The sequence below is a fragment of the Chelonia mydas genome, chromosome 2, assembly GCF_015237465.2.
Source record: "Chelonia mydas isolate rCheMyd1 chromosome 2, rCheMyd1.pri.v2, whole genome shotgun sequence".
NCBI lineage: Eukaryota > Metazoa > Chordata > Testudines > Cheloniidae > Chelonia > Chelonia mydas.
In genome coordinates, this window is record NC_057850.1 from 6667586 (window position 1) to 6695189 (window position 27604).

General features: G+C 47.0%; 1 protein-coding gene across 12 annotated transcripts in view; it reads right to left on the reverse strand.

Moving 5' to 3' along the window:
- The window catches only part of ADGRB1 (adhesion G protein-coupled receptor B1), a 366154-nt gene that overhangs the window by 53029 nt on the left and 285521 nt on the right, over window positions 1-27604 (reverse strand). For 7 of the 12 annotated variants that reach the window (XM_043539002.1, XM_037891907.2, XM_043539001.1 and 4 more), the window contains 5 exons: window positions 25266-25369; window positions 24192-24260; window positions 17731-17833; window positions 12916-13066; window positions 8200-8269 (listed from right to left, as the gene is read on the reverse strand). In XM_043539002.1, the coding sequence (XP_043394937.1) occupies window positions 8200-8269; window positions 12916-13066; window positions 17731-17833; window positions 24192-24260; window positions 25266-25369 (497 nt within the window). The remainder of the gene's footprint in view (window positions 1-8199; window positions 8270-12915; window positions 13067-17730; window positions 17834-24191; window positions 24261-25265; window positions 25370-27604) is intronic. The other 5 variants (XM_043539007.1, XM_043539005.1, XM_043539006.1 and 2 more) reach the window with 1 other exon arrangement.

Below are 27604 nucleotides of genomic sequence, written 5' to 3' on the forward strand. Positions count from 1 at the left end.
CTACGAGTTCGGTTCTTTAGCTCACACTGTAGCAGCTCCTGCTTCTAGCTCTAGAGGTCCCCAGTTCAATCCCCAGTGCATTGGCCAAGAGGGTGGCTGTCACACATGCATTCAACAGAACATGATAAATGGTGGCGAGGCACACGGAGGGTTTATTGCACCTATGACACCTATGCGGTCGATTGAAAGGATGGCATATGGGTTTCCAGGTAACTGGAGCGGCTTCCATCAAATGTTGTTAAAAGGCAAATTGGAAGGATTTCCTGCCCTTTAACATGGACATTGCAAAGCACTCCAAAAGCAGAGCAAAGAAGACGATATTTTGGCACTGGGAAAGATGTGACCAAGAAGACAGCCACTCAATGGGCCTCAGAAACATAAGGACAAACTCTGAAGTTTTTATTCAGGACAAATTCCCCTTGATCTCTGGGATCTCAGGATGATCTCCTGGCTCTGTCCTGCCAGCTAAAAGAGCCCCTCCAAAATTATCTCGGGCCTTGCACTGTCACAGGAATATGTTTCTTACGTTTGTTCACAATATGAGGATGCGGAGGGGTCGTGCATTGATTCAAAGTGCCAACAGGATGATGCAAACTTTGCAGCTCATTCCCAAGGCACTCAGATGCAAGAATGTTGTCCTGTAAGACATTTACAAATAGAAGTCAGCACTAAGCTGCACTAATCTTGTCTCCGCTGGATGTTACTTTTTTCCCTTCCCTTGCAGGCAAGATCAGAGGAAAAGCTGCTGCAGAATGAAGAGGTGAACACCAAAGTCTATACTCAGCTAAACTGTGTCTGCCTTAACCACGCATCTCCGGGAGAAAACCAGGCTTCCTGACGCTAATGCACTTACTGTTAGGATCACAAAATCACAGGGGGTTAAAAGAAGCTTAGAGGGACACTGTCAAGTCTCTTATGGTTCATCACGTCAGCTCTTATACTCTTCCACTGTTATTCATTCTAAACTGGCATTTAGAAAAAAACCAACAAAGGAAATGCATGGACAGGAAATTTCATGGCATCAGATTAAAGCTGTGATGGGCTGTCAGAACATGCACAATTTAAACCAACGGATGGCACTTCAGGGAGTGTGGCTAAAGGTGCTGTCCTTTTTCCATTCCTTCCAGATGGCACTGGCTCAAGACGAAACATCAGGCTGGCAAGACCAGAGATGCTCACTGAAGATTCAGAACACGTAGCATTTCCAAATGCCTCTGCCATGGTATCTAGAGATGGGTCTGAACCAAAACCACCCGTCTAGTCACCAGGTCCAAATCTTGCAGCTGAGTCACACATCTCTTTAATGGGCATAAACCAAAACCCAAGGATCCAACCCCCCATGCTGCTCGGAGAAGTTCAGATCCAGATCTAAACACTGAGAATGGCTCTTCCCTTTTAATTGAGCTGAACCAAAACCCCAGGTCTGAACAACCCCAGACCCTGGGGAAGTTTAGATCTGGATCCAAACTTTGATTCTCAAGCCCAACTCTGATTGTATCAACTGGATGAAAGGTAAAAGCAAGGGTCTCACCAACTGTGCTCATACAGGGACTTGTGCATTTGTACAAGAATGGGGCGAATTAGCTTGAGGATTCAGACCACATTCTAGTACACTGTATGCTTCACGTCCTGACTCTAGCTGGTGTAGTGCTGGTGTGCACACCGTCCCGTTCCACTCCAGAAGTGACAGCATTTCAGCAGTGGGCTAAAAAAGCCCACAGAGAGAGAGTTTGTAACGTGCTTTAATGTCATTTGGAGTGAAAGGCTCCAATTTATCAATGGTTTAGTGCAGAGAACAGGAAGTTAGGAGACCTAGGTTCTGTTCCCAGCTCTGCCACCGACATCTGTGACCTTAGGTCAGTCACTTATCTCCTCTGTGTCTCGGTTTCCCTACCTGTACAATGGAGATGATAATACTTAGCCATTTCAGTGCTTTGAGAAAGGTGATGAAAGGTGTCATGTATAAATGCAAGGTATTTGCCATTCATAATAATGATTATTAAATGCAAGGCCTAATTAATCACTAATTACGTCAGCCCAACTCCGAGCAGCTTAGTGGAGACTGCAGCACCTGCTGGAACGGCTCTGCCCTTCTCACTGACTGCACCTGCTTTGCCACCTCATGCCCTGGCAATCCCAGTGGACTGACAGCAGCTGTTTAATGGTGCACTGCAGCACTACAAAAAAACTGAAGTTGGATAATGGAAATTCCTGCTCTGTCAGAGTCAAAGGGAGGCAGCTGCAGGATAAATCCCTGGGAGGGTTTTACCAGGATACAGGTCACTCTTAAAGGCAAGACATGCTTCCCAAGAGGGCAATTAACAAGGTGCTAAAATCCCGGGCCCTACAGGGACATGCACCAGTTTCCCCACCTCTTCCAGATCCAACCATGGATTGCATGACCCTGCCTTCATTCAGCAGCTGTTTCTCAGAGCTCTGCTAGTCCTATGCTGCCCACAGGTTACAGTCCTCTCAATTACAGGGAGCTCCGAAAGGGTATTTCCTTTGCCAGGCTCTGGCCTGCCTCGTGAGACCCCGCTGTGTTCTGCAGCGGCTTCAGATCAGGCTCTGAACACTTCAGCCACAGCCACTCTCCACTGAGCCAGGCACGCTCTGCTGGATGTGCTACAGCATTCAACAGCCACCAAGGGTTAAACAAAGCCTCGAGCATGGGTTCAGGTGCAACGTATAGGGCGGACATGAGTCCCAGGACACAGTCGCTGTTCAGCTCTCCCTCTTGTAAACCAGCCAGAGCAGATGTTTGAGGGGAATGGGATCTTTCCAAATGATCTTTGTGTGTTTTCCTGAGTGACTCACTAACACAGCTGCAGTATGTATCACCACAGAGGCAGGATCAGAGCAGTGGTGATGGCTGAACACACACACCCACACCCACACAATCAAGCCAAGCCATCCGCGCAGCGGCTTTGTAGAGCTACTATGTTTTTTTTTAAAACACCCTTCTTGGTAGGAAAGGGGGGATTGACGGTTTCCTCCTCCCACAGCCCTCTCCCCAGGAGCCTTGGCCATGATGTGCACCTCACGCAGGCGCGGTGGGTGCAGTTACCACCCAAGTTGGGCTCAGGGAGCGCTCTGCATCGTGCTGAGGAGTCTGATCTCCTCTAACTCAGAGAGCAGGAGCTCAACCAAGGAGTGACAGGAGGATGGCAGCATTATAAATGGCTGACTGGGTGCTATTTCTGGGGCTGGCGTGGTACGTATCTCCTCAGCCGCGGTGTTAATGACACAGCACGCCAGGGTTGGTCTCGCTAAGAGTTTCCCATTGGATGAAGGCTGAGAGCCTCCGTGTGTGTGCGTGAGCACATTGCGTGCTCCGCACAGGCAGAGATGGCTTGCTCCTGAGTACAGCTACTCCCTCGGAGTACAGCGGAGGAGCTCTGCTTTCATGGTCCACTGCTTCTTTTGCGCCTGACCCTGCTCCCCCTGAAGTCAATGGCCAAACTCCTGTTCGCACCAAGAGGAACAAGACTGGGCCCTTTGACTGCATTGCTGAGGGTCAGTTCCAGGAGGCGTCTCTCCCCTCTGCACTCTGGATTGCAGCATTGCAATACACCCCAGTGGAGGTGTTTCGCTGTGACGAGTGCACTGGGCCAGCCGGCTCCATCTGGGAGTTGGGGATTTAGGCACATTGCTGCCTCCACCCCGAGCACCCAGAAGGGGAGGCAGGAATCAGCTGCCTTATGCCGCAGCGTATGCACGTTTACACTGCCCGCTTCTTTCAGTGGCATGTGACGTACATACCCGCACAGCCCCCCTAGCTTGGGGATCAACAGCCATGTAGGCTTCGGCGGGTAAAGACCTGCCTCAAGGGCATGGGGGAGTATGCAAGGGCATACCCCACATGGCTCTCTGCACGCCCAAGCCAATCCTCCCGGTCTACACTGCTGTTTTAGCCACGTAGTGTCCAGCAGTCTCCTCGCTGCTGGAGCCTTTCCCCACTGCAGAAAAAGACTCCGGCCGTGAAGAAGGGCTCTGGCAAGCGGGGAAAGACTTGGGCCACTCCCCGCTGCTGGAGTCTCTGCCCTGCCAGAGCCTTTCACTGACACGTAGTGCACGCTGCAGGGTGGATGCAGCAGCCTTTTCACTGCAGCGCGTAGCTGCACTTGCCCTACATGCCACCACCAGCGGTGTGTAGTGTAGACGTAGCCTTAGAGGGCACTGGGTAATTCAGGCTGCTGCTCCTGCTAGAGATGATGGATCCTCCTGCAGTAGTCCGGGCAGCCAGCTCCAGCGATGGCTGGCAGCCAGCCATCCCGCTGGGCCGCACAGCAGCCAACGTCCTGTCCCGGAGCGTGAGGAGTGACAGTGGCTAGCGGCCTAAAAGGAGTCAGGGATTAGCAGCAAAGGGAAGGAGAGGGGCAATCACATCAGCTTTCCTGGGCAGATTCCAGCTTGGTTCAGGCGCAGGCAGCAGGCCTGCCCCGGGAATGATGGAAAGCCACGGCAGCCTGTTGGCCGCTTTGCAAGCATGCAGATCTAGTGGCAAAGAGGAGCCAGTAAGGTTTCTCTGTTCACTGGCACCGCTTTGCCCTGGTGTGCGGGGGGAAGGAAAGATGAGCACTGATTGCTCTGGGGTCGAGCTTTGTTTGCACCGAGTGGATCATTGCAGCCTAGATGGAGAATTCTGTCCCACATCTCTCCCTTTTTCCTCGCTCCTCCCTCGGCTCTATTTCAGCGTGAACATCTCCCGTCTCAAACTTCCACCCCACTGAGTGGGGACCTATGATGTTCTTACAATAACACCGGCCAGGATCTGGGCACTGCACTCCAGAGATGGGCACTTCCCCTTAGCCCTGAGCAGTGTAACCAGGATCGAAGCACTGCACGCCTACTTGCATCTTAGGTTTCTAGTCCGGGCTAAACTCCAGGCAGTGACCGATGCTGAGCGGAGGCAGATGAGTCAGTACAGTTCCCACAAAACAGTCCTGACACTGACACAGATGTCAGGAACTGCCTCTCATAACACCTTAATTTACAGTGGGCTACTTCTCCATGACCCTGCACTTTATGCGGTCAAACACCACCACCGCCGTGAGTGAGTGAGTAGTGTATTACCTTCTCTTTGTCTTACAAATCAGATGTCAAGAATTATAACATTCAAAAACCAGTCGGAGAACACTTCAATCTCCCTGGTCACTCGATTACAGACCTAAAAGTCGCAATATTACAACAAAAAAACTTCAAAAACAGACTCCAACGAGAGACTGCTGAATTGGAATTAATTTGCAAACTGGACACTATTAAATTAGGCTTGAATAAAGACTGGGAGTGGATGTGTCATTACATAAAGTAAAACTCTTTCCCCATGTTTATTTCCCGCCCCCCCCACTGTTCCTCACACGTTCTTGTCAACTGCTGGAAATGGCCCGTCTTGATTATCACTACAAAAGGATTGTTTTCTCTCCTGCTGGTAATAGCGCACCTTGCCTGATCACTCTCATTACAGTGTGTATGGTAACACTCATTGTTTCATGTTCTCTGTGTATATAAAATCATCTTACTGTATTTTCCACCGCCTTCATCCGATGAAGTGGGCTGTAGCCCATGAAAGCTTATGCTCAAATAAATTTGTTAGTCTCTAAGGTGCCACAAGTCCTCCTGTTCTTTTTGCGGATACAGACTAACCCGGTTGCTACTCTGAAACCTTCTCTTTGCACACCCTTTGCTACCCAAGTTGCAGAGCAGTGGAGAATCGGGCAATGGATGTGTGTTGAGTGCAGAATACGGGTCTCAGAGTATGACAGCTCAGACTCTGCCGTGCTTTGGCTGCATATTTAAAGGAGGGAGCAGGGATCCTGGTTGGAGAAGAACGGCTTGTCTATATGGGAAAAAGCTCACCATAGCGGGTGTGCACTTTGGAAGTGCACAAGAGGAGTTAGTACAGAGTAGAGGGTGCGCTTTAAATTCACATCCTAGCTTGCTGCACGCTAACTTTCCCAGGTCAGGTCTGTCTAACTCTGCTGCTGCTGGCTGGATCTCCAGCATCACTCCAGGGCATAGAACCACGAGTGCTTTGGGGACGCAGTGGAATTAGGGTGGGGAACAGACTGGCTTATTGCTGCTGAAGTTGCTCTCCTCTGGGTGCAATGTGCCTATAGTGCTATGCCTAAACTGTCTGTATTTTCCACTGAATGCATCCGATGAAGTGAGCTGTAGCTCACGAAAGCTTATGCTCAAATAAATTGGTTAGTCTCTAAGGTGCCACAAGTCCTCCTGTTCTTTTTGCGAATACAGACTAACGCGGCTGCTACTCTGAAACCTGTCTTTGTACACACTCTCAGCTACACTTTCTTTAATGCTGCTGCTGCTTCTGCTCTATGCTGAGTGATTCCAGCCTGGGCTATATGCCCTTATTCTCCCCTCTCTCTCTCATTCTGCCATTTCCACCCATTCTCCTTGTCCCCAACACACATCTCGAAGGTGGGTGCTGTGCTGCTCCCACTCAAGGTTTTGTGAGCAGGCAAATTTGCCTGTTTCCAAGTAAATAAACAGCACGTGGCCCAGAATGTGGAATGACATTTCAGGGGTGAAACGAAACAGTGAAAATCTCCTAGAACATTTTGTGAAAAACTATTTTCCCCACGCTAGCAGGCACTAGTGATTACCATCACGAGCCAGCCTTGACTCCATCTCCAATTCTCAGACCTGGATAGCCTCCTGATCAACAACTTTCCCAGAAGCTGGTGCTCAAAATCCCTCCACTGATTCTACGTTCCCCTATGGCCAGCAGAGCATTGCTGTGAACTAAAACGGATGGATTTACTAAAGAGCTTGGCTCCTATTTAGGCATATCAACAAAGGCCGTATTTTCCAAAATGCTCCATTCCCAATGTGCTGCCTTTGAAAACCACACCCTTATTTTGGTGCCTACCTGGTGGCTGAGCTCTTTTGAAACTCTGGCCTGGATCATGCAGTTCCCAGCAGTGACTGATAAAACAGACCCCAGAGATCCACCCAACAGACATTCTTCCTACTTCATGTAACTTCAATATTAAAACCACCCCTAAAGGTAAGTCTTCCACACCGGCCTCTTAAAAACTCTCCAAATACCAAATACCTACATCAAAATGACGTCATAGATGCAGCAGTTAATCTAACCAGCCACCTGTCCTTTTCTGTGTGCGGAATGAAGGGGCTGCAATGCACACACTGATTATGTGTGTGTCTACACTGCACACTAAGCCCAGATGTGTGGGATCCAGGCTCGTGGACTTGGTGTTTCCAAGCCCAGGCTTGAGAGACCACACTGCATTACAAACCTCGGTTTGCAATTGCCAGATTCGGCTCTCACAGCCGAGCTAATGCATACATACTGCACTGCACCAGGGTGACCAGATAGCAATGGTTACAGATTGGGCTGGGGTGGGATAATAGGGTTCTATAGATGACAAAGCCCCTAATATCAGAACAGTCCTGATAAAATTGGAGCATTTGGTCACCCTACACTACGCAGACCTTCTGACTCGGGTCTGCAGCTGGAGCTGCGTCCACACTGCAAAATGACAGGGTTTAGACCTCAGTCACAGCAGAACTCGGGCTCTGACCCGCACCTTTAGCAGGGTCCCTAGAACCCAGGTCCTGGGTGCTTCCTGACCTGAGTCAGACTGATGTGTGTGTAGGGCTCAAACCTGAGTCAGAGCATGGGCTTAGGCTGCAGGGTAGATGCACCCTTTGAGTTTAGTGACTGTCGTGATTCTGACAGTAGCCAGCACTAGATGATTCGGAAGATGGAGAAAAACAATAATGCACCTGTGTTACATTATGTTGCATTGGGGGGAATTGCCTTCCAGCCACCTAAAGGGGGAAGGGAATATAGGAGCTGATCCTACTCCCGCTCAAACCAATGGGAGCGCTCGCACCGGACTGCACCGGACTGCAGGCAGGCCCATCCTCTCTCTCAGGCCCTTTCCTTCCTAAAGCCTCACACAGATGCTCGGGTAAGAACAAAGAAGTCACGCAGCCTCCAGACCCGAACAGGCAGCCAATAGGTTGGCGCAACCAAGCAGTGCGAAGGCTACTTCCTTTCTCATTCTCCCCAGGGGAAGGGCGCCTCTGTCGGCATGGCTGCGAGCTGGAGGGCCCCGCTTCCTACAGGTGCCCCGGAGAGTCAATTCATGCGGGGAGAAAAGGACAGAGGGGAGGAAAGAAAGAGTCCGGAAGAGGCAGCCTGTTACTCACTAGTTGACGGTGCCGTAGCCCTTGGCTTTCGTAAATCCCACGGAAATGGCAACCACCAAAGCAGGCAGCCCTAAGGGAATGAAACAAAAAGAGTGTCAGTCGTTTTAGCTTCTACGCAGGCTGCTCCTCGCTCAGCGTGTCCTTCTCTGCCACAAACCCCTCTCCCCAGCCTGGATCCTCAGCAGCGCCTGAACCCTGACTCTTCAGGGCTAAGGACATGAGACTCTGCCACGTGAGCTAAAGGGGTAACTCCACTGGCTGGTAGTAGCAGTAGGCTCCTATCCTCTGGTGTGGACCTGCTGCTAGAGGGCGACACATAGCTTGTAGAACTGTTTGTTTCAGAGAGACCTGCTCTCTTCCAACGTCTCTGAGGGGAAGAGGGTAGGTGAAAGATGACACCCCTAGCTGGAGACATTCTGTAATGACCACGGCTAGTGGCGGGCGGGTTTCTGGCAGGAAAGCTGTGTTGCTCGTGTTACACATGCACGAAGCCATGTAGTGACGCTGCACTGACAGCACTAGAGGCTGATGACGCCCTCAGCTTATATTGACAGAGCACGTCCAATGCGGGCAGCCTGGTGTACGCATCCCCATACCAAGGTGCTTCCATCCTGACCTGGCACCACCTTCTCGCCCTCTCTGCTGAGGCTGACCCAAGTGGGAGGGCAGGTAGAGCCAGCTGGCTATTGTGATGTGCAGGCCTGGTCCCTCAGAACCAGCCTGAGATGCCAATTTGATTTCATAGAGCGCACTGAACAGCTCTGGGGTAGTAACAGGTTAGGTCATTACATACCCAGGCACAGAATGACAGTCTGTATCCCATTAACAGCCTCCTGATCCTTCCAGTTCCTCCAGCATTAAGCTACTCAAGGAGCTATGAAGAAGACCAGGGTGACTTTCCGGTTCACCCTCCCCTTCCTGGCCCTCCCTTTGCCCTGTGAAAAAGTCTGAATACCAGATAGTAACATCTGTCTGTTCCACTAGAGAGGTCTCCACATGGCTTTTTATAGCCCTGCTCCTTGTGACATTGTGAAGTAAGCCATCTAAGTGCTAAAGACTGGCAAATCCCATTAGGAATCAGTGGGGTCACGAGTGAACAAGGATTAGCTCTGCTCTGACGAAGCCCCCATACTTGTGCAATAGGGTTCACATCAGGCTGTGGAAAAAGTGTTACAGTTTTGGCAGGTATCCACTGACCCTGCTGGTGGCTATCCACAGCAGCCGCGTGTAGCCTCCAGGGATGCAAATCACTTTAAGACTCATCAGATATCAGGGCGAGCAACCAGCCTGCAGGCATAGTGCCTTAATGCTTGATATGGGGAGATTCTGGAGCAGCCACATGATCATGGGTTTCTCTTCCCACCTGACATCTCCAGGTGCAATCCACTAGAATTGCCTGATCCCCTGTAAACATACGAGTGTCTCGGAAAGACTTCCCTACTTTCCCCCCTTCTACTCTTTTCTCTTTTTCCCTACAACGCTTGGCCACTAAATCTTAGCTGAACCCTCACCCCTTTCCTACAGTGCCATCAATAGTACATCCCATTGCTGGCCTTGGAACGTACGCCAGGAAGCCCAAGCATCTACATGTTATATGGCTTTGCCAAAGAAGGTAGCATGAGGCAAGAGGCTCCAGCACTGGTGATAGTCGGGATAGGGCTTTGCTGAAAATACGACTTTATTCTTCTCAGGATCCTTCTCCTAGATGGGCTGCATTGAGTCTAGTTGTATGTGATAATTAGGTAGCCAGACAACCCAGACAGTGATCTTGTCAGCTCTCAACAGCTGAAGAGTTAGGCTTGACAATCCGTGGATGGGCATTCCAGGTAGTACAGAGAACGGTGCTGGTTATTCAGAAGGTCAGACACTTCTGAGCCAATATTTAAACAGTTCCTCACTGCGGTTCTCAGAAATACTGTGCTCCCCCAGGTGCCACCTTTGAAATACGTGGTAAATTGATAAGAGCTAGGTGAAAACTTTGAAAGATTATTTGTTTAAATTTTTAAACAAATTCATAGAAAGCATCGAAATGTAAGGCTGGAAGAGATAGTCAAGAGGTCATCTAGCCCATCCTAACCCGAGGCAGGAGTAAGTATATAGTAAGTGTAAGTTGGTAGAGCTGGTTGACATTTTTCTAAATGTAAAATTTCCATGATTTTTTTTAACTGAATATTTGAATTTCCACAAAAATACAAAGTAAAACAAAATAATTATGCAAATAAAAAAATATGGAGGAAATGTTTGCAAAAAAAATCACTAGTATTTTTCAAGCAGATTCATGAAATTCACTTGTACTATGTTCATGTCTCCCATTACACCTGCTTTCCACAAACATCCTAGCAAGTGAGTTTACCGCCAGGAATGTGCAAATTGAAACAACAAATCCCAGGGGAATACTGAACATTTTTGTTGCAGAAAGTGAATTTTGAATTCATAATTCCAGATGTTTATGCCAAAAATTTGACTCTAAGAGCTCTGCTCATCCAATCAGGCCAGATAATCGTAGCCTGTGACCAACACATCCACTTAATAAGCTCAATGTGCAAACTGCTAATATCAAATACGCAAAGCAATACTTGAAATGAACAGCCCAGAGGCTGAACTATGATAGCATCAAACATTTGATGGATAACAGTGGAAACTACAATACGGTCACAAGCAACTTGTCAGTATTAAAAAGGGGTAAATTTGATGAAGAAATTGTTTTCTGGGAGCAGTTCATCCCTCCATGTCCTAAGTGGTCTTAGCCCTTAGGGGTTGCTAAAAGTCCGATGCCTCTTTTTTCTGGATGAGCAGCAGGTGTAAATCCAAGTGAGAAACAACAAGAAAACAGAGGACCAAACTTACTACTGGTAGAAACTGATGCAGCTTCATTGAAGTCAGTGGAGCTGCACTAATTGATACCAGCAGAGAATCTGGCAAGGAATTTAAAATAGCAATTCAGAAATCCCACTGAAAAAGAAAATGGCTATGAGAAATCAACTGCCTCTGGAGCCAGAAGTGTAAATTATTTGAAATTATGCTTTTAAAGATATGTTTTCTACATGTTTTTGTTTCAGTAAAGATGTTATTTGTCCCAGTGTTGTGACCAAAGTCTACCTACCTTCTACACACCTAAAATTCCCTGCTGCATTAATGGGACATGGCATTCTTCTTCATTTCTTGTCCTAATCTGTTGTGAATTGTTACTATGCACTGTTCATCAGCTAATGTGATCAAGCCCAGAAGAGGCTGCATCGCAGCAGTAGGTGGAATGACACCTATTGTCATTGTAAATGAATGCAGCCATCTGAGGCTTGGGAAAGTTGTTTGCCCAAAACTCTCTGTTATCTAAACTAGTCAAGTGCCCCAGTGTTTATTAATTACAATGAAACCTCCCCCTGATTACTTAAATTCTTTCAGTGTCCCTCACTTGGTTTGAGTAATAAAATGGTGTGTGTGTGTGTATGTGTGTCTGCATATGTGCGTGTGTGCATACACACAATATTTATTTTTAAAAGTCCCGTGTTTAACTATTTTAGTTCATAAGCTCTAACAGATTTAATTGAAAACTCATATGTAAGCACCGAAGCTGCTCTGTAAATCTGAGGAAGATGCACTTCAGTCCCTCCTTTCAATGACAAGCAGAACCCAGCCTTACTTCCAGAGGTGCAGTAGTGTTAATGGATGTACAGAAATACATTGGAAGGGCTATTTAAATATTCTCAAATAGTACAACTGAGATTCTGCTTTTGCACATATGTATGGTTTCCATTCCTGGCCAATGAGTTTTGCAAGAGTGCATCCAAGGGCAGAATATGGCCTTAAATGCTCTACTTCTAATCTTAACACCTTGACATTGGTAGGTTTAGACTACTCTCTTTAGCTTGTGGGGTATATTCTATTCACAACTATATCACTAGGAAATCCCAAGAGCTAAGGGGATCAGAGCTAAGAGCCCAGGTCAGGTTAGCCAGGTCAAACAAAAGGAGGTCAGCTGCAAGATTGATCATGTGGCCGGAGAATCTGCTTACTCCAGGAGTTGAGATGCTGGTGTGAGGCTGCTTCTTGAAATGTCAGTCCGTATCACACCAAGTCCTTTTATAAGCATTAGAAATATCTTGCCTGGGGAAAAGTGTTTGACTTCCAGAGTAAAATGAGTCACTCGTACAGTGCAATGTTTTCTCTGTGTGCGTGTTTTTTCACTCGCTTTTGTTCAAACTTTTTGTGATGTTGCTCTTTCCGAACTCCAGCTTGTAACATCTTTGAAAGCCCACTCCACATTATTGCATTTGATTTCTACAACAAAATGCCTCATTTAAGGCTAATAAATTAAACATACGGGAAAGACAGAGGGAGAAAAATTAGCTGCAAACATCTGCACCAGACTAATAGTTGATTTGCCTATGGAAAACCCTGCTGCCATGGAGACAGAATTTCAGAGCTTGTCTCACTAGGAGGGAGAAAGAGTGTGAGAGAGAATATGAAGGGCATGGAGGGAGAATGAGACAGACAGGGAAGACGAGGAAAATGCAGGGAGAATGGAAGGTGGAGAAAGAGATCCAATCCCCCAGCAAACCCCTTCACAGGTACAGTAGTTGTTTCCAGCACTGCCATTCTGCCCCTCCCCAGCTAAGCAGAAAGGCACACTAATGTTCAGATGATAAAAGGGCCCCCACGCTCCCACTATATGCTAGATTCCTGTATGCTGTTGAGTCACAGACCCATAATTCTCACCCCATCCGAGACACAAGAAGCGCTTGCGAATGATGCGGTTCCGTAACCTGCCCGTCACAGCCATGTAGGATTGCCAGGCCTCTGTCAGCACCCAACAGAAAGAGGAGAGGAAGAAGAAATGCAGAAAAGCTGCCACCAGTGTGCATATCACCTGGAGTTGGGAGGAAAGGGATACAGGTGAGATTAGCAGCAGGGAAGGGGAACAGCTCCCAAACCGCATTCTAGAAGGAAGCTGGCTGGAATCAGACAATGGAAAGATGCATTTCACCTTCAAGGTCCTGATTCAGCAAACCACTGAAGCATGTGCTTAAATTTTAAGCATCCCATTGAAGTCACTGGGACTTGAGCGTATGCTTAAAGTTAGGCACGTGTGTAAGAGTTTTGCTGAATTGGAGCCCAAGTGCATCCAATGGGGAAAAATTCTTGTCCTATCCAAATCAACTGGATTTTTGTCCTTGACTTCAATGGGATCAGGATTAGGATTTATTTTCTAAGTGGCCAAAAATGCTTGGGGTCAGACTTTTAAAGTATTTATGTATCTGTCTTCAGATAGAGGATAGATCTGCTCAGACATTAAAATGGCATGGAACCTTCTCTACCCAAAGAGCCAGACATGCCATATTACTGACATCAAAATCACAGAGGTGAGATCTGCAGAACGCTATTTAGCCCATGTCCCAGCCAGTCCAAGATTGTTACTTACAGACTGAGCGAATGGATCATGTAGAGCTGGGGAGAATGATGACTGTGGAGTGGGATGATAGCTGTCTACAAGGAGGAGAGGAATTGTCCTAAAGGGTATAACTAGGAGTAATGGGATGACATTAAGAAAAGGTAATTTTGGAAGGACTATAGGGAGAAATTTCATAATAGTGAGAGCAGTCTCCCAAGGGACCAGGAAGAAGCTAGAGATAGTTAAAGTTAGACTGGGGAAAATACTAGAAAATGTGGTATAGGGAATAATCCCACAGTGGTAGGGAGATGGACTGGATAACTGAAAAGGCCTTCTCCATCTCTCATTCCTCTGGGCTGGATCTTCAGCTGGTATAAATTGGTGTAGCACCATTAACTTTGACAGAGTTATGCTCACTTTGCACCAGCTGAGAATCTGGCCCTGTCCGCCTGTCCCACTGCCCATGCCATGCTAGCTGCCCTTCTATTTATAGCACACAAGTGCAATAAAACTAAAGCAGGTAAATCTACCAAAGCTGGAAATTACACTTTCCAGCTCTAGTGCAGACATACCCATTGTTCATCAAGAAGTCTTGAGATAGTAAGAACTTTTTTCCATTGCTACACCATGCTGGGTTCAAACCAGCAACTTTCACAGGAGAGACTGCTACTCAAGCCAATTTACCAAGCTGTTCTACTAGGGTCCATACAGGGTGCTTACACTTCTCTTTTTGAAGAAAAGATTTTTTTTTCCTTTGCAGCAGACATATTCATAGACTCTAAGGCCAGAAAGAATCTTTGTGATCATCTAGTTTGATCTTATGTGTAACACAGGCCAGAGAACTGCCCCAAAATAATTCCTAGAGCAGATCTTTTAGAAAAACACCTTGTCCTGATTTAAAAATTGTCAGTGATGGAGAATCCACCACCACTCTTAGGACGTTCTTCCAGTGAATAATTATCCTCACTGTTAAAAAATGATGCCTTATTTCCAGTCTGAATTTGTCTCGCTTCAAATTCCAGCCATTGGATCATGTTAGATCTTGCTCTGCTAGATTGAAAAGCCCATTATTAAATGTTTGTTCCACATGTAGATACTGATAGACTTGTGATCACGTCACCCCTTAACCTTCTCTTTGTCAAGCTAGATTGAGCTCTTTGAGTCTGACACTATATGGCATGTTTCCTACTCCATTAATCATTCTCGTGGTTCTTCTCTGAATCCTCTCCAATTTACCAACATCCTTCTTGAGCAATGGGCACCAAAGCTGGACACAGGATTCCAGCAGTGGTCACACCAGTGCCAAATATAGATGTAAAATAATCTCTCTACTCTTACAAGAGATTCTCCTGTTTTTCCAACTTAAGATCACATTAGCTCTTTTGGCCACAGCATCACACTGGGAGTTCATGTTCAGCTGCTCCACCATGACCCCAAATCTTTTTTCGGAATCGCTGCTCCCCAGGATAAAGTGCCGCATCCTGTAAGTCTGGCCAACATTCTCTGTTCCCAGATGCATACAGTTACATTTGGCCATATTAAAGTGCATATTTTATGCTTGTGCCCAGCTCACCAAGTGATCTAGATCATTATGAACCAGTGACCTGTCCCCTTCATTATTCACCACTTCCCCAATTTTTGTGTCATCTGCAAACTTTATCAGTGATGATCTGATGTTTTCTTTCAGTGATTTATAAAGATGTTAAATAGCGGAGAGCCAAGAACCAGTGTTTGAGAGACCCCACTGGAAACACACCTGCTCGTTGACAATTCCCTGTTTATAATTACATTCTGAGACCTATCAGACAGTCGGTTTTTAATCCATTTCATGTGTGCCATATTAACTTTGTATCATTCTAGTTTTTTAATCAAAATATCATGCAGTACCAAGTCAGATGCTTTACAGAAATCTAACTATATTATGTCAATACTATTAAATGTATCTACCAAATTTGTAATCTCGTCAAAAAAAGACATCGAGTTAGTTTGACAGAATTTATTTTCCATAAACCCATGTCAATTTGCATTAATTACATTACCTTTCTTTCATTCTTTATTAATTGAGTCCTAATTAATACCACATAATCGTGCCTACAATATATTACTCAACTCACAGAAACGAATGTTTGACTGAATAATGCAGGGCTCATTCCTTTTGTATTGCCTTACAATTATTTAGCCCCTATCCAGCACTTTCATCGTTGAAGAGTTTTGCAGATAGAATCAGATTCTGGCCTTTGGAGTGCCACAGGTGGAAATGAAGGACAAATTCACAATACTGAAGCGAATCAATGACAAAGAAACCCTTGGGGGGAAATGGAGCTGCAAACCCTTGCCAAATTTTCAGAAGCTCCATCATCAATAATTCAGCTTTTATAAATTTCTAATTTAGACCCCATGGAGCCCAAACCTTTTCTCTGTGTAGTTTCTTTCTCTGTTCCCTCCTGGAGACTGTTTACTAGATGGCTGAGCGGAAATCCAAGAATAACATTTCTATTTATGGGGTTTCATACATATTTATGTGCAAAGAACTAATCTGCCTCTTGCAATCACAGTCAGAAGCACTGAATTGCCCACTAAAGGCTCTGATGAGGGACATCCATAAAATGGGGAGCAAAAGCACCAAGGACAAACTAGACCATAACTTTGCACCGAAGCGGGACACAAATAAATAAAGGCACAGGAGCGGCTCCACCAAAATTGTTGATTTTTTTTTCCCCCAGGATGAAGTTGCTTTTTTAGCGACCAGAGCCACAGAGGAGCGACAGCTGTGGTCCTCCAGGTTTATTAAATGGGAAGGAACTTGGAGAGATGCTGTTCTTTATCGCCCTGGCACACACATCTCTTGGCTTCAGCTGAAGTTCCCAGTCAAAGCCCCTGCAAAGCCATTCTCGCCATCCCTCCCAGCCCACTCTACCACTTAACAGACCATGCACGATGCACAAAGAGGGCAAGCTTATGGCTTTACTTTCGCAGTGCACATCGTATGAGGGACTTGCAGGCCTAGGGACTGAGTCCCTCTATTTATCCACAGAAAGTATGACCTGAGCAGCAGCAGCAGGGAAATGTCTTCCACACTGGCCCCCAGACGTGCCCTGGCACTGAACTGAAAGGCCCTCTCTAGGGACCAAAAGGCTAGTCAGTCACCACTGCTCATTCAGTCCTAGGGCTTCCCTGTAATAAAGGTTCAAGAAGAGACAGCATAGCTAGCACTGATCTTATGAGACCTGGGTTCTAGACCTGGTTCTGGCACTAGCCCGCTAGGTGACTTTGGAGAAGTCCCTTCCCATTTTTAGGGCCTAGTTTCCTGATCTGTAAAATAGGGATAATACAGCACAGTGGCCTCCTCTGTAAAGTGCCTTCAGAGTGATGGATGGTAAGAGTTGGCTGGTATTATAAAAGGTGCCAGTAGGAGAATTAAAGTGCTTTGGCCGGCAAACAGAGTCATTATGGTAGCCTGCTTGATAATACAGAGAAGGAGTGTATGTTAGTGGCTACATCAGGGCAACTGGGTATTTCAACTTTGTCACCAACTCACTCTGTGACCTTGGGTAAATCATTTAAGCTCTCAGGCTCATATCTCCAAGGTACTTAGGTGTCTGACTCCCATTGATTTGAAATCTAAATACCGAGGAGGTGCTGGGCCCCCATGCCTTAGCTCTGCAATGTGTACAATGGGTCTCATGACACTTTCCTACGCTAGAGAGGGTGTTGTGAGGCTCTTTTTATTCATGCTTGCAACATACTTTGAGCTCCAAGGACGAAAGCCAGCCAAGAAGGGCAAAGCATTTACAGTGCAGAGTTGCTGGGGTTCCTCCCCGCACACCCTGCCCATCTGTCTTTTTGAGTTTTTGGAAGATAAAATGGCTAAAGTCTTACAAACAACCATGCTCCTTTGCTGCGCCATGTGCCCGCTAACTCTAGGCAGATATTCAAAAATATCATATTGGTTTTTCATGAAAGCCCTGAGGATGCTCCCAAATCATCAAGGAGCGAGCAAGAAAGAAAATTGAAATCTGCCGTTTAGTGGTGTCTCTGACACATAGCTAATTAACAGGGGGAGGCAAAGAGGGATGAAGGGGAAAGCTGCCTGAACAGATCAGCTCAGTGCTAAATCAGAGAAGAAGAAATTTGTATCCTACCTTATTCCGGGTCTGAGTTTGTCCAATCAGAATGAGAGCATTGGAGGAAATGATGGACAGGCAGAAGTTGATGAGAATGACAGAGCGTTCTGAGCGGATGTATCTGCAAAGAGAAAAGAGGGAGGGGACTACTGTATTTTAATTTGTATTACAGTAGCTCCTAAAGGGTGCAACCAGATCAGGGCCCCATTGTGCTAGGCCCTGTATAGATACTTAGTAAAAGATAGTCCCTGCCCTAAAGATTTTATAATCTCCATAGACAAAGGAGGGGGGAGGGCAAAGAGGTACCGTGACTTTCCCAAAAGGTCACACAGCAGGTCAGTGGTAGAGCCAGGAACAGACCTCAGGCCTATGCTCTAGCCACTAGACAATGCTATCTTCCTAGATGAGACAGGAATATAAATGTTAGGAGTGTATGAGCTGACAAATCAGTGGCATACTCAGTCTCTAACAGTGGCAAAAGCTGGATGCTTTAGGGGAAAGCACAGGACTCCAACTGTACAATGCTACACTATATGAGGATGAAGTTTCTTCCTGACCCCAGGTAGTGATCAGCTGGTGCCCTGAAGGACAAAGATTGAAAACCCCTGTAATTTTTATCCTAGCTACTGTCGGTACAGATGCTATTCTTATTTATATAAATGTCTAAACCTTTTCTGAACCTTGCTAAGCGCTAAAAGTTCTCTTCAGTTCAAATGATGTGAAAGGGGCCTTGAAAAGCAGCTTTAAACAACAACGCAGACGTGCTAAGATTTCCAAAAAATCAGTCACAGAGCCACAGGCATGCAGGCTATAAAAGGAGATTACAAATAAATGCATTTTCTTAACAAACTGCTTGAAAATCAACTTCCCCCCTTTGCTTAACCTGACAAGGCATCCCTGAAACAGAAAATAATCATTGATTGGTTTCTAAAGGTGCTGCTGATATAGTTTCCACAGAAGTTGGGGGGCACAAAGGCCTTCAAAAAACAGGCCAGTCATGTAGGTGTCTAAGTAAGGATTTTGGTGCTGGACTCTGGGAATCCACAGTAGCAGCTCTTGACTTTAGCACCTCCCGGCCTCAAATCATTACTCCTTTCTGATTATCAATGCACAGCACAGCTATGACTTGCTCCTGAATTGCGTGCGTGGAATCTAATTAAACTCGCTCATTAATTTGGGGAGATTTCTCAGTACACTTCTAATTAAAGAAAAGAAAAGAAAAGAAAAGAAAAGAAAAGAAAAGAAAAGAAAAGAAAAGAAAAGAAAAGAAAAGAAAGTGACTGCATTACTCAGCAATTGACTTAGGGCCCAGTCCCACGCATGAGTCACTTTACTCATCCAAGTACTCCCACTGACATTGGTGGGCGTTTGCCTGAGTCGAAACAGGACCTTAGGCCCAGGGAAATTAGAGAGTGAGCTCTATTAGCATCCCCTGGAGGTTACGGCAGGATTTCTCTCTGAAGTGTGTATTCCAGCATGTTGCCTAGTAATTTAATATCAGTGACTAATTTTGGGCAACAGTAAATATGTTGGGCTATGTACCGAGCTCTGGATTCCTTGCTGGCCCAGCCAAAGCAGCATTCGCTGCTCAGCGCGCCAGGTGCCCGGGCTGTGTTGAGTGGGACCATGTGCTGTTGGTACACGGCCTGCAGCCTTCAACTCCACTTACTTCCCTTTCCGTTTTGCGTTCAGGCAAATATAAATGCTCAGCATGAACTCCAGCTGTGGCTCTGTGACACTGAGAGTAACTGGGTTTATGCTGAAAGCAGCAATCAGCCCAAACTTCCCTGAGACTCAGGTCTTGAGCTCTCACTGAAACTAGGCTCTCAGCCAGCTCTCCCCAAGACTCATCCTCCCCCCCACATCCCCGGAAAGCCTCTCTTGGAAACTCCAGCCTGCAGTTATCTTGCTCGGAAATTCAGGTTCAGTTTCCCTTTAAAACTGAACCCAATCTTTCCCCAATATCCACCTCAAATTCACCTCAGCTCAGTCCCTAGGTTGTCTCTGACTCCCCATTCCAATCTAGGCCCAATGTTCACGCACACTGGTGCTGGGTTCACTGACAGGTGAATCCAGCCTATGTCTCAATGCAAATATTCTGGAAGTCTCTAGTCAGCAAGCATCCCCTTCTTTCAGAACAGATATGTTCCATGCCGAGAAATCACCACTACAGCTTCCAGCTCTGAACCACCAACCCTCTGCTGCTTGCACACAGGAAGCAGGAGGCAGTACCTTGCCACAGAGGGTGGTGGAACAAGGAGCCTACATGGGGTGTGTGTGTGTGTGTGTGTGAGTGTGTGTGTGTGTGTGTGTGTGTGTGTGTGTGTGTGTGTGTGTGTGTGTGTGTGTGTGTGTGTGTGGATCCTGGCAAGGGGAGGCAAGCGAGTCTGGCCTGACTTTGCCTAGAGGCTCTAATCTGGTCCCTCCACTTAGCAACCACAGACCCTACCACTCCCAGCACACTGCCCCCTTAGAAGCTACCTTTAACCCAGGACACTGGCCAGTCCAGAAGGCATGAGACACCCCAGGGTTTGGCTGGGATCTGCCAGGTTAAACATTGGTTGAACAGTCACAAAACCTTCACAGTTCAGCTTTCAATATTATCTCAGCCCTTGCAAAGGCTAAGAGGGAACCGTATTGCTGGGGGAGACCAGGTAATTTGAACGGCAGTAGAGATATAGGCATGGGAGAAGGAAGGGGAATAGACTGTGGGATTAGAGGGGAGAATTGGGAACCTCTACTCCACCTGGAAACAGTAGACATCAAGGACCACTGAGGACACTGCCAATTGTCTTGGCTCCGCCATTTCCTACCAGTATGTGTGCCAAGCACCAGTCCTGGAAGAATGCCCAAGTCTCCCTATGTCTGACATAAATTAGCCATAAGACATAGGGGGTAAACGGGTCAAGCTCTCCACTGGCCACGAGCCCAGTGGAAGCTGCTTGGTGGCAACAGAAACAGATGCTAGGATTAAAAAGGCACATGCAGACGCAATCCAACGATGGTGCAGTGTCAGATTGGGTGATGCAGATGCTGCAGCAGCAAGCCATGTAGTCTGGAAAAGCCTTTCTTTTCCACTTCCCCAAATCCCTGGTGCCCAGCACCCTTTTCCTCTCCTGTCTCCCTGGGACAGGGCGATGTGTTCTCAGAGGGCAATGGGGGAAGCTATGGCCATCTGGTGGGTTATCCCTGAAATTCCCAGGGTGGGGTGAGAGAGACAGCACACAGAGGAAAACTCAGAGCTTTGAGTCATGGTAAAGAGCACACAGAGCAAATGTAATGCAAACCATTGAGTGGGGGCAAATGCATGCTCTGGATGGGAAGTTATCTGGACATTCACAGCCAAGTGAAAGAGGATCCGGAGTGGGCGGAAGGGGGAACCTCCCTTCTTTCTGTGGCATACGTTTAGGAATAAGCATACTCTCTTCTTGGTTTTCCAGCTAGTGAGGCAATGTACAATGATCAGAGCAGGAAGACAGATGTCCTGGACTCCATTCCCATTGGTGCGATACTGGGTGAGTCGCTTAATATTGGCAAATTGCTTTAAATTCCTTGGGTCAAAAATTACATGACTGTAATCTATGTCAACTTTCTTTTTTTCCTTGGGCTCAAGACACAAAATTATGATCCTGATTCTTGAGTCCACACAGTCCAGAGCTTTTTGGATTCAGTCTGTTTGAACACAAATCTTCCATTACCATTATTATCATACTCATAATCATCTTGCCAACTTCACGGCCTGACATAACTCCAGAGAATGGCCCTGATTCCCCAAGGCCCTGCAATACCTGCAATCATCTACACCAATGCAAATTGTAAATGCTCCTGTAAATGCTCCTGTTCCCATTACACCTATTCTGCACCAATTGTAAGTGACGGTACAAGGTACAGGGCAATGGACAATGAGGCCCAGTTGCCTATGGTCAATGCAGATTTGTCCTGCATTCCCCAAGGCAGTCAACCTTAGTCAAGTCTTGGCTGACGGTTTGTCATGGAATGAGCAGCTCGTTTATAATGAAGTACTGGCCATTGAGGTCTGCACTAGCTGTGACCATCTCTACATCACTCCAGTATCCAGATTACCACAGCTTCATCCTTACGGAAACAAAGCTCCCGTGCCTTCATCATTGCCCTCGTCCTAGAATAACCCGTAAGGCAGCAGTCGTCCCTTCTGGCCCGCACTCCACTTGAGTCTCTGTGCACTCTGAAAATACTGAGATGAGGGGACATTCGGGGCCTGCCCTCTTCCACCTACGCTACATACACACCACATCCCAAAGGTGCCATGGCACAGCACACTCACCACTGCATGAGAGCCACTGCACATTCCTCTCCTTGAAGTTAAACGTGACTGCATTCACCCACTAAAGCGCAGGAGATCACACCTCCTGATACTCCAGGGTGCTTCTGATGGGGCAAAGCCCCGCCAAAATTGAGGCAGTTTGGAACCATAGCTCCAGCTTCTCCAAGCTGCAGGGAGAGCCACACAACTATGCTTCTTTCGTTCTTTCTTCGTAACCACACTTTCTATCTGTCTATCTTCTCCTATGACCCCCCACCGCAGTATCTGAGCACCTCTAGGGAAGGGAAGACAACTGGATTTAAAGCAGGGCCAGCATGAAACAGGAGGCAGAAGCACCTTGGCAGTTCATGGACAGCCACAAAAATTACACTCAGCTGTGAGGAGCAGGAGGTGAGACTCACTCATGCTGATATCTTGCAGAAAGACATGGACGTAGCTTTCACACAGCCATCAGTGGCAAACCACAGAGGCCTGTGCTTTTCTGCTTGTTGACTGGCTGATGAGAGAAGCAGTGGGAGAGCTAATCAATACAGAACATTGATCATGGTGGTATGGAAAGGTCACTGCAGCTCAGTGGGTTGCTGCACAACATTGAGATCAGGGATGGAAAATACACGAGAACATTCATGAATGCTCCTGGGTGTCAAGAAGCAGAGGAAAAGAAGTCACAACAATCAGAGCTTTGCAAGAGGATTAGATGACCTGGCCCATCCCCAGCCAGGGAGGAATGTTCCCTACAATCTATCCCCCTTGGCTTTGCCCATTTGTGGGGCATTTTTTGAGAGAATTCTGCACTCATATAAGGCTCAGGATGGATTGTTCTGGGCGGAGAAGTCCTCTCTTTACCCACAGAACATGTAGAGCACACGGATCACAAGCAGGCTGCATCTCCAAGCCTCACCAGGGGCAACCACTGCTGGGGACGGGGAGGTAGTTCAGTTTTCATGGCCCATTATGTCACTGGCTGCTCTGTCAAGGCTGCAAACAAAGGGAGCGATGTACCCTTAGTGGAGGGGGTGAGTGAGGGTTGCCACCATCTGTCCACCAGACACTGGACTGAGTCCACCAAAAGATCACTAAACAGCCCATCAGACAGTAACAATGTTCAGTTTGGAACCACGTTCTGCCAGTTTGACTGTATCTGAACTGGTCACTGGAGCCAAAAAGCTCCAACCCACTCTCGCTGATAGCCTGGCACGTATCAGTATGGGGAAACAGCTTCTGAGGATTTGACTGAGAACCCGAGGATTCTTTCATGTTCTCTCAGGTATCTTGCCCATTCTCCAAAAGTCCTGAACTCCCCCATTCCCTCTTGCTCTCATTCCCTTTTCCTCTCTCTGCCTTCTCATACAGAAGCAAACTCTAGTTGGGCAAAACTCTGGGAATGTTTCCAGATTATCAGCCTCAGTGAATCTATTCATGAGAGCAGGTTGGTTTTCAAGCTGAGCCTACACACACACATGCTCCAGCTGCCTTTGTCCAAAAGTCTGCATGGGAAATTCTCAGCTAAATCTCCACAAAGCAGCTGAATTCCAGTAAGTGCTCTCCACAGAACACCATGTGGGTAGAACGTTGTTGTAACAAGAAGCTACTTTCCCATGCATTGGCAAAAGGCCAGGTTTGCGGAGTTCCTGGACTCGGATGGTAATGACTTAGGAATAATACAGCTGGACCCACTTCTGAGAACTCCCCATTGTCTGTAAGAGATAACATGGCTAAAAGGGCTGACTTGATCCTGGGATGTGTAATACACAGAGGACTGTTGAGCAGGAGATATTACCTCTGCATACAACACAGGGGAGATTGCTACTGCAAGTGTGTCCAGTTCTGGTGTCCGCACGTTAAAAAGGATGTTGAAACAATGAGGAGGGTTCAGAGGTGAGACACGAAAATGATTTGAGATCTGGAAACCTGCCTTACAGTGAGAGATTAAAGAACCTCACAATTAATTTATCTTATCAAAGAGACTTTAAGAGGCGATCTGATCGCAGGCTGTAAGTATAGGGAGAAAAATTCTGATCATAGAGAGCTTCTTAACCTAGACAAACTTGAGTCGCAGGCTCACTTGGAAACTCCTGCCTGTAGTTGGCTTGCTTGGAAATTCAGCCTCAGGTTAAATATAAAACTGAGGCCCAATCTTGCTACAAACTAGCCCCAACATTCACCTCAAACTCACCTCGACTCACTCCCCAGGCATAGGCAAACCAAGACCCAGCGGGTGGAATCGGAAGCTAAAAAATTCAGGCTGGAAATAAGGTGTACATTATTAACAGTGAGAGTAGCTGACAATTGGGACAGTTTACCAAGCAATGTGGCACATTCTCTGTAATGTGGAGTCTTTATAGCAAGGTTGGACTTTCTAAAATATACACTCTAGCTCAAGCACAAGTTGTTGGGCTCAATGCAGGAATCCCTGGGTGAGGTTCAATGGCCTGTGCTATGCAGGAGGTCAGACTAAGCCCCTTCTGGCCTTATAAACTACAGAGTTACATGTACCTGGGCTTTGAGTGGGGTCTTTCCTCTGGAGACTCTATGCCAGTGCAGGCCTTGGATGCATCAAACTTTGTATGTTAAGGAGTCAAAGCCACCACAAAAATGCAGCTACTTCTGGGGTGATACACAGCAGCTGTTTAATGGTGAACAGTAACCCTATTCAACAGGAAGTGAAGAAGAATCCCATATTTGAAACTGCAGGGGGAATTTAGGCAGACAGAATGTAGCTATCTAAATTGGGATTAGGCCAGGATGCTCGGTTTTAATACCCTTAAGTTTATGAAAATTGCTGTGGGATCATTCGGACCTACGTTTTCAAAAGTGACTAGTGATTTTGGGTGCTTCGATTTTGCCCATCTCCAACTTGAGACACCTTAAAGGGTCCTGATTTTCAGAAAGGGCTGAGCAACCACCCTCTGAAAATCAGGCCTCTTAAAGTGTCCCAAGGTGGACACCCAAGAACCGAGGTACCCCAAAATAGCGAGTCACTTTTGAAAATGTTAACGTCTGTGACTCAAGTGTTCAGAGAACTAGCTCCATTGCCTCTCCAGCCAGCACCATACTGGGTTATGTGCCAGAGAAGAGAATGCCATCTACTGAGCCACCAACACCACGTCCTTCAGCACCTGCTCGTCAGAAAATGGCTCTACCTCGGATACCCAAACATCCACAACAGGAGGGCAGAACCTCCAGAATCCACCCAGCCCAGGTGACAGCTGCTGTGCCCAGTGAGAAAAGTGGAGAAAGAAATCTGTACCTCCAGACAGAGACGTAAATGATAATCAAGAGCAAAAGCGTCAGCGAAGATACTCCACAGCCTACGATTAACGTGACAGAAGGGACCAGCACCTTTTCCATGTTCTGAAAGAGAGAAAACAAGAGACAAAAAGGATGCTCAGCAAACGCTACCAGCTCGGTTTCATAACAAGAGCTTTCCCCCACAATTGCCTGAGCACGTGTCAATTGACCTGGCGACCACATCAAACTGAAACAAACAAATAGGATGTGAGAAACAGACACATTTTTGGTTGACCCAGCCTCTCATCACGCCTGATTCTATTCTCACATAGACTGGTGTAAACCGGGAGGGATTCCAGTGAAGTTAATGCAGACGAACAGTGTGAGAGTGCTGCCTGAGAGAGGAGAACTGGGCCCTTCATCTTTAACACGAGGCTCCCGAGAGGGTTAATGAGGCAATGGCAGCAGGCGGTCCGCACGCTCGCATGTTTACAAATCAGCTCTTCTGGGAGCGGCTATCATTGCAGCTCGGAGGATGAGAAGAGGGTGAAAATCTTCCACCAATTAGAAAGCACCATCTGGCAGGCAAGGAGACAAAACAAGCGAAGGGGAAAATAAATAAATAAACTCGGTGATAACATCCAGCTGGAATGGCCATTGTTTCACCATCCTTCCTCGACTGCACCCGGCGTCTCTTCCTATGCACAGCAAGCCGGTACACTTGGAGGGAATTCACCCAAATTACAGAATCCCACCTGCCCCTACTCCCTCACCTCCCTCCTGTCCCCTCACCTGGGAAAAGAAAGGAGTTAACTAGCTACCCATTCACAGCCAACATACAAATCCTCAAATGGCATCTGAGACCACAGCAGGGGAAGATGATCATATTATGGTGACTCCCTCCTCCTGAGTTCCTCCGTTTGCCCCAAACTTCCTTTCACGCTTATGGTTTGAATCCCATATTGTTTTGATTCCTGGATGTTCAGCCTTGGGGGGTCCCATGGTCTCATCCTTGAAGTAAAGAATTTGCACTTCTAATTTTTCAGTTCAGCTATAACTCTTCTGCCACGCAGTGGGTGGCGGGTAGGGGAAGGAAGGAAGGGGGACGAAATTAGTTTCACTCATGGAAAGAAAGGGGGGAGTCTAGTAACTAGTAATTCATACAGGACGGGGATAAGAATGGTATGAACTGATCTCCTGTGTGGCCAAGTCCGTTTGGTGGACCCACCACTTGGCTGGTCAAAACTGGGCTGTGGCATTGAAGGATTGTCTTAAACTCTATGAGGCCAAACTCATTGCAGGTGTAACGGCACCAAATGCAATGGAGGTAGACCAGGGATGAATTTGGCTTGTTATTCATGCAGAAGGAGATGCGGGGGTCTATTAATCATTAAGGTTGTCTATGTTTTTGCTTGAGACCTTTATTGGGTCAAATAGCAAGTGGTCTCACTGGTTCCCAGACACTGCCCATGAGTGGAGACTTTGGGGGTAAACACATGGCAAGGCAGTTTTTAAAAGGTTTGGTGGTGGAGGGCGTGGGAGGGAGAACCTGTACAGGTAGTTCATCCTATGCATTAGACCTGACCAGCCTTTAGCATAGCTGGAGAAGTCATGACTGGGGATGGGAGAGAGGAATATCTCTCTCTTGATGTGTGAACCCACAGCTCCTGTCAGCCATGTGCTCTTGAAGTGTCAAGTGCTCCATAGTGGCTCCTCCTAACCTGGTTCTCCAGATCATGGATGGCGAAACTTCCCCTTCTCCAGACTACACTGTGAATTTCTCTGTTGCATGTTTCTTATCCACCATGCTCCATGCTATCCATGTCAATGCTCCCGGCTTGGAATGAATACAGAACAGCTAGCAGAAATCCACAATGCTGATGACAGAGGAGAATGATCCCTTGTGATTGAACTGACTGAGGCAGCTTGTGGGGGTGTGAGGCCAGGGACGATGACGTTATTAGGTTTTCCGGTATCCAGGTTTATTGCTACAGCTGCTGAAACGAGGTGGTTTCTGACATAAACATCCCCCAGCACTGGCTCTGCGTGGATCTGGGACAGGAACAGGCAGCCCTCACAGACAAGTAGTCCGCATGCGGTTAACTCTGCAATACACTCTGATAACTAGAGACAAGCAAACAGATTGGACCAAATGAGAACTGAGCTGAACCTTTGCCCAGAAGTGAACTGCACCTCTCTGAACCTTTCCTGCAGTTTGAAAAAGCTGGGTGATGTTTTTTCGGTTGTTTCGTTTGGTTGCTGTGGGCCCTCGGCACATTTTGGCTCTCATTAGAGGCGTAAATGAAGAGCAAGACTCTTCTTAAAGTGTTTATAAACTGAACCCCACCAGGATGTACT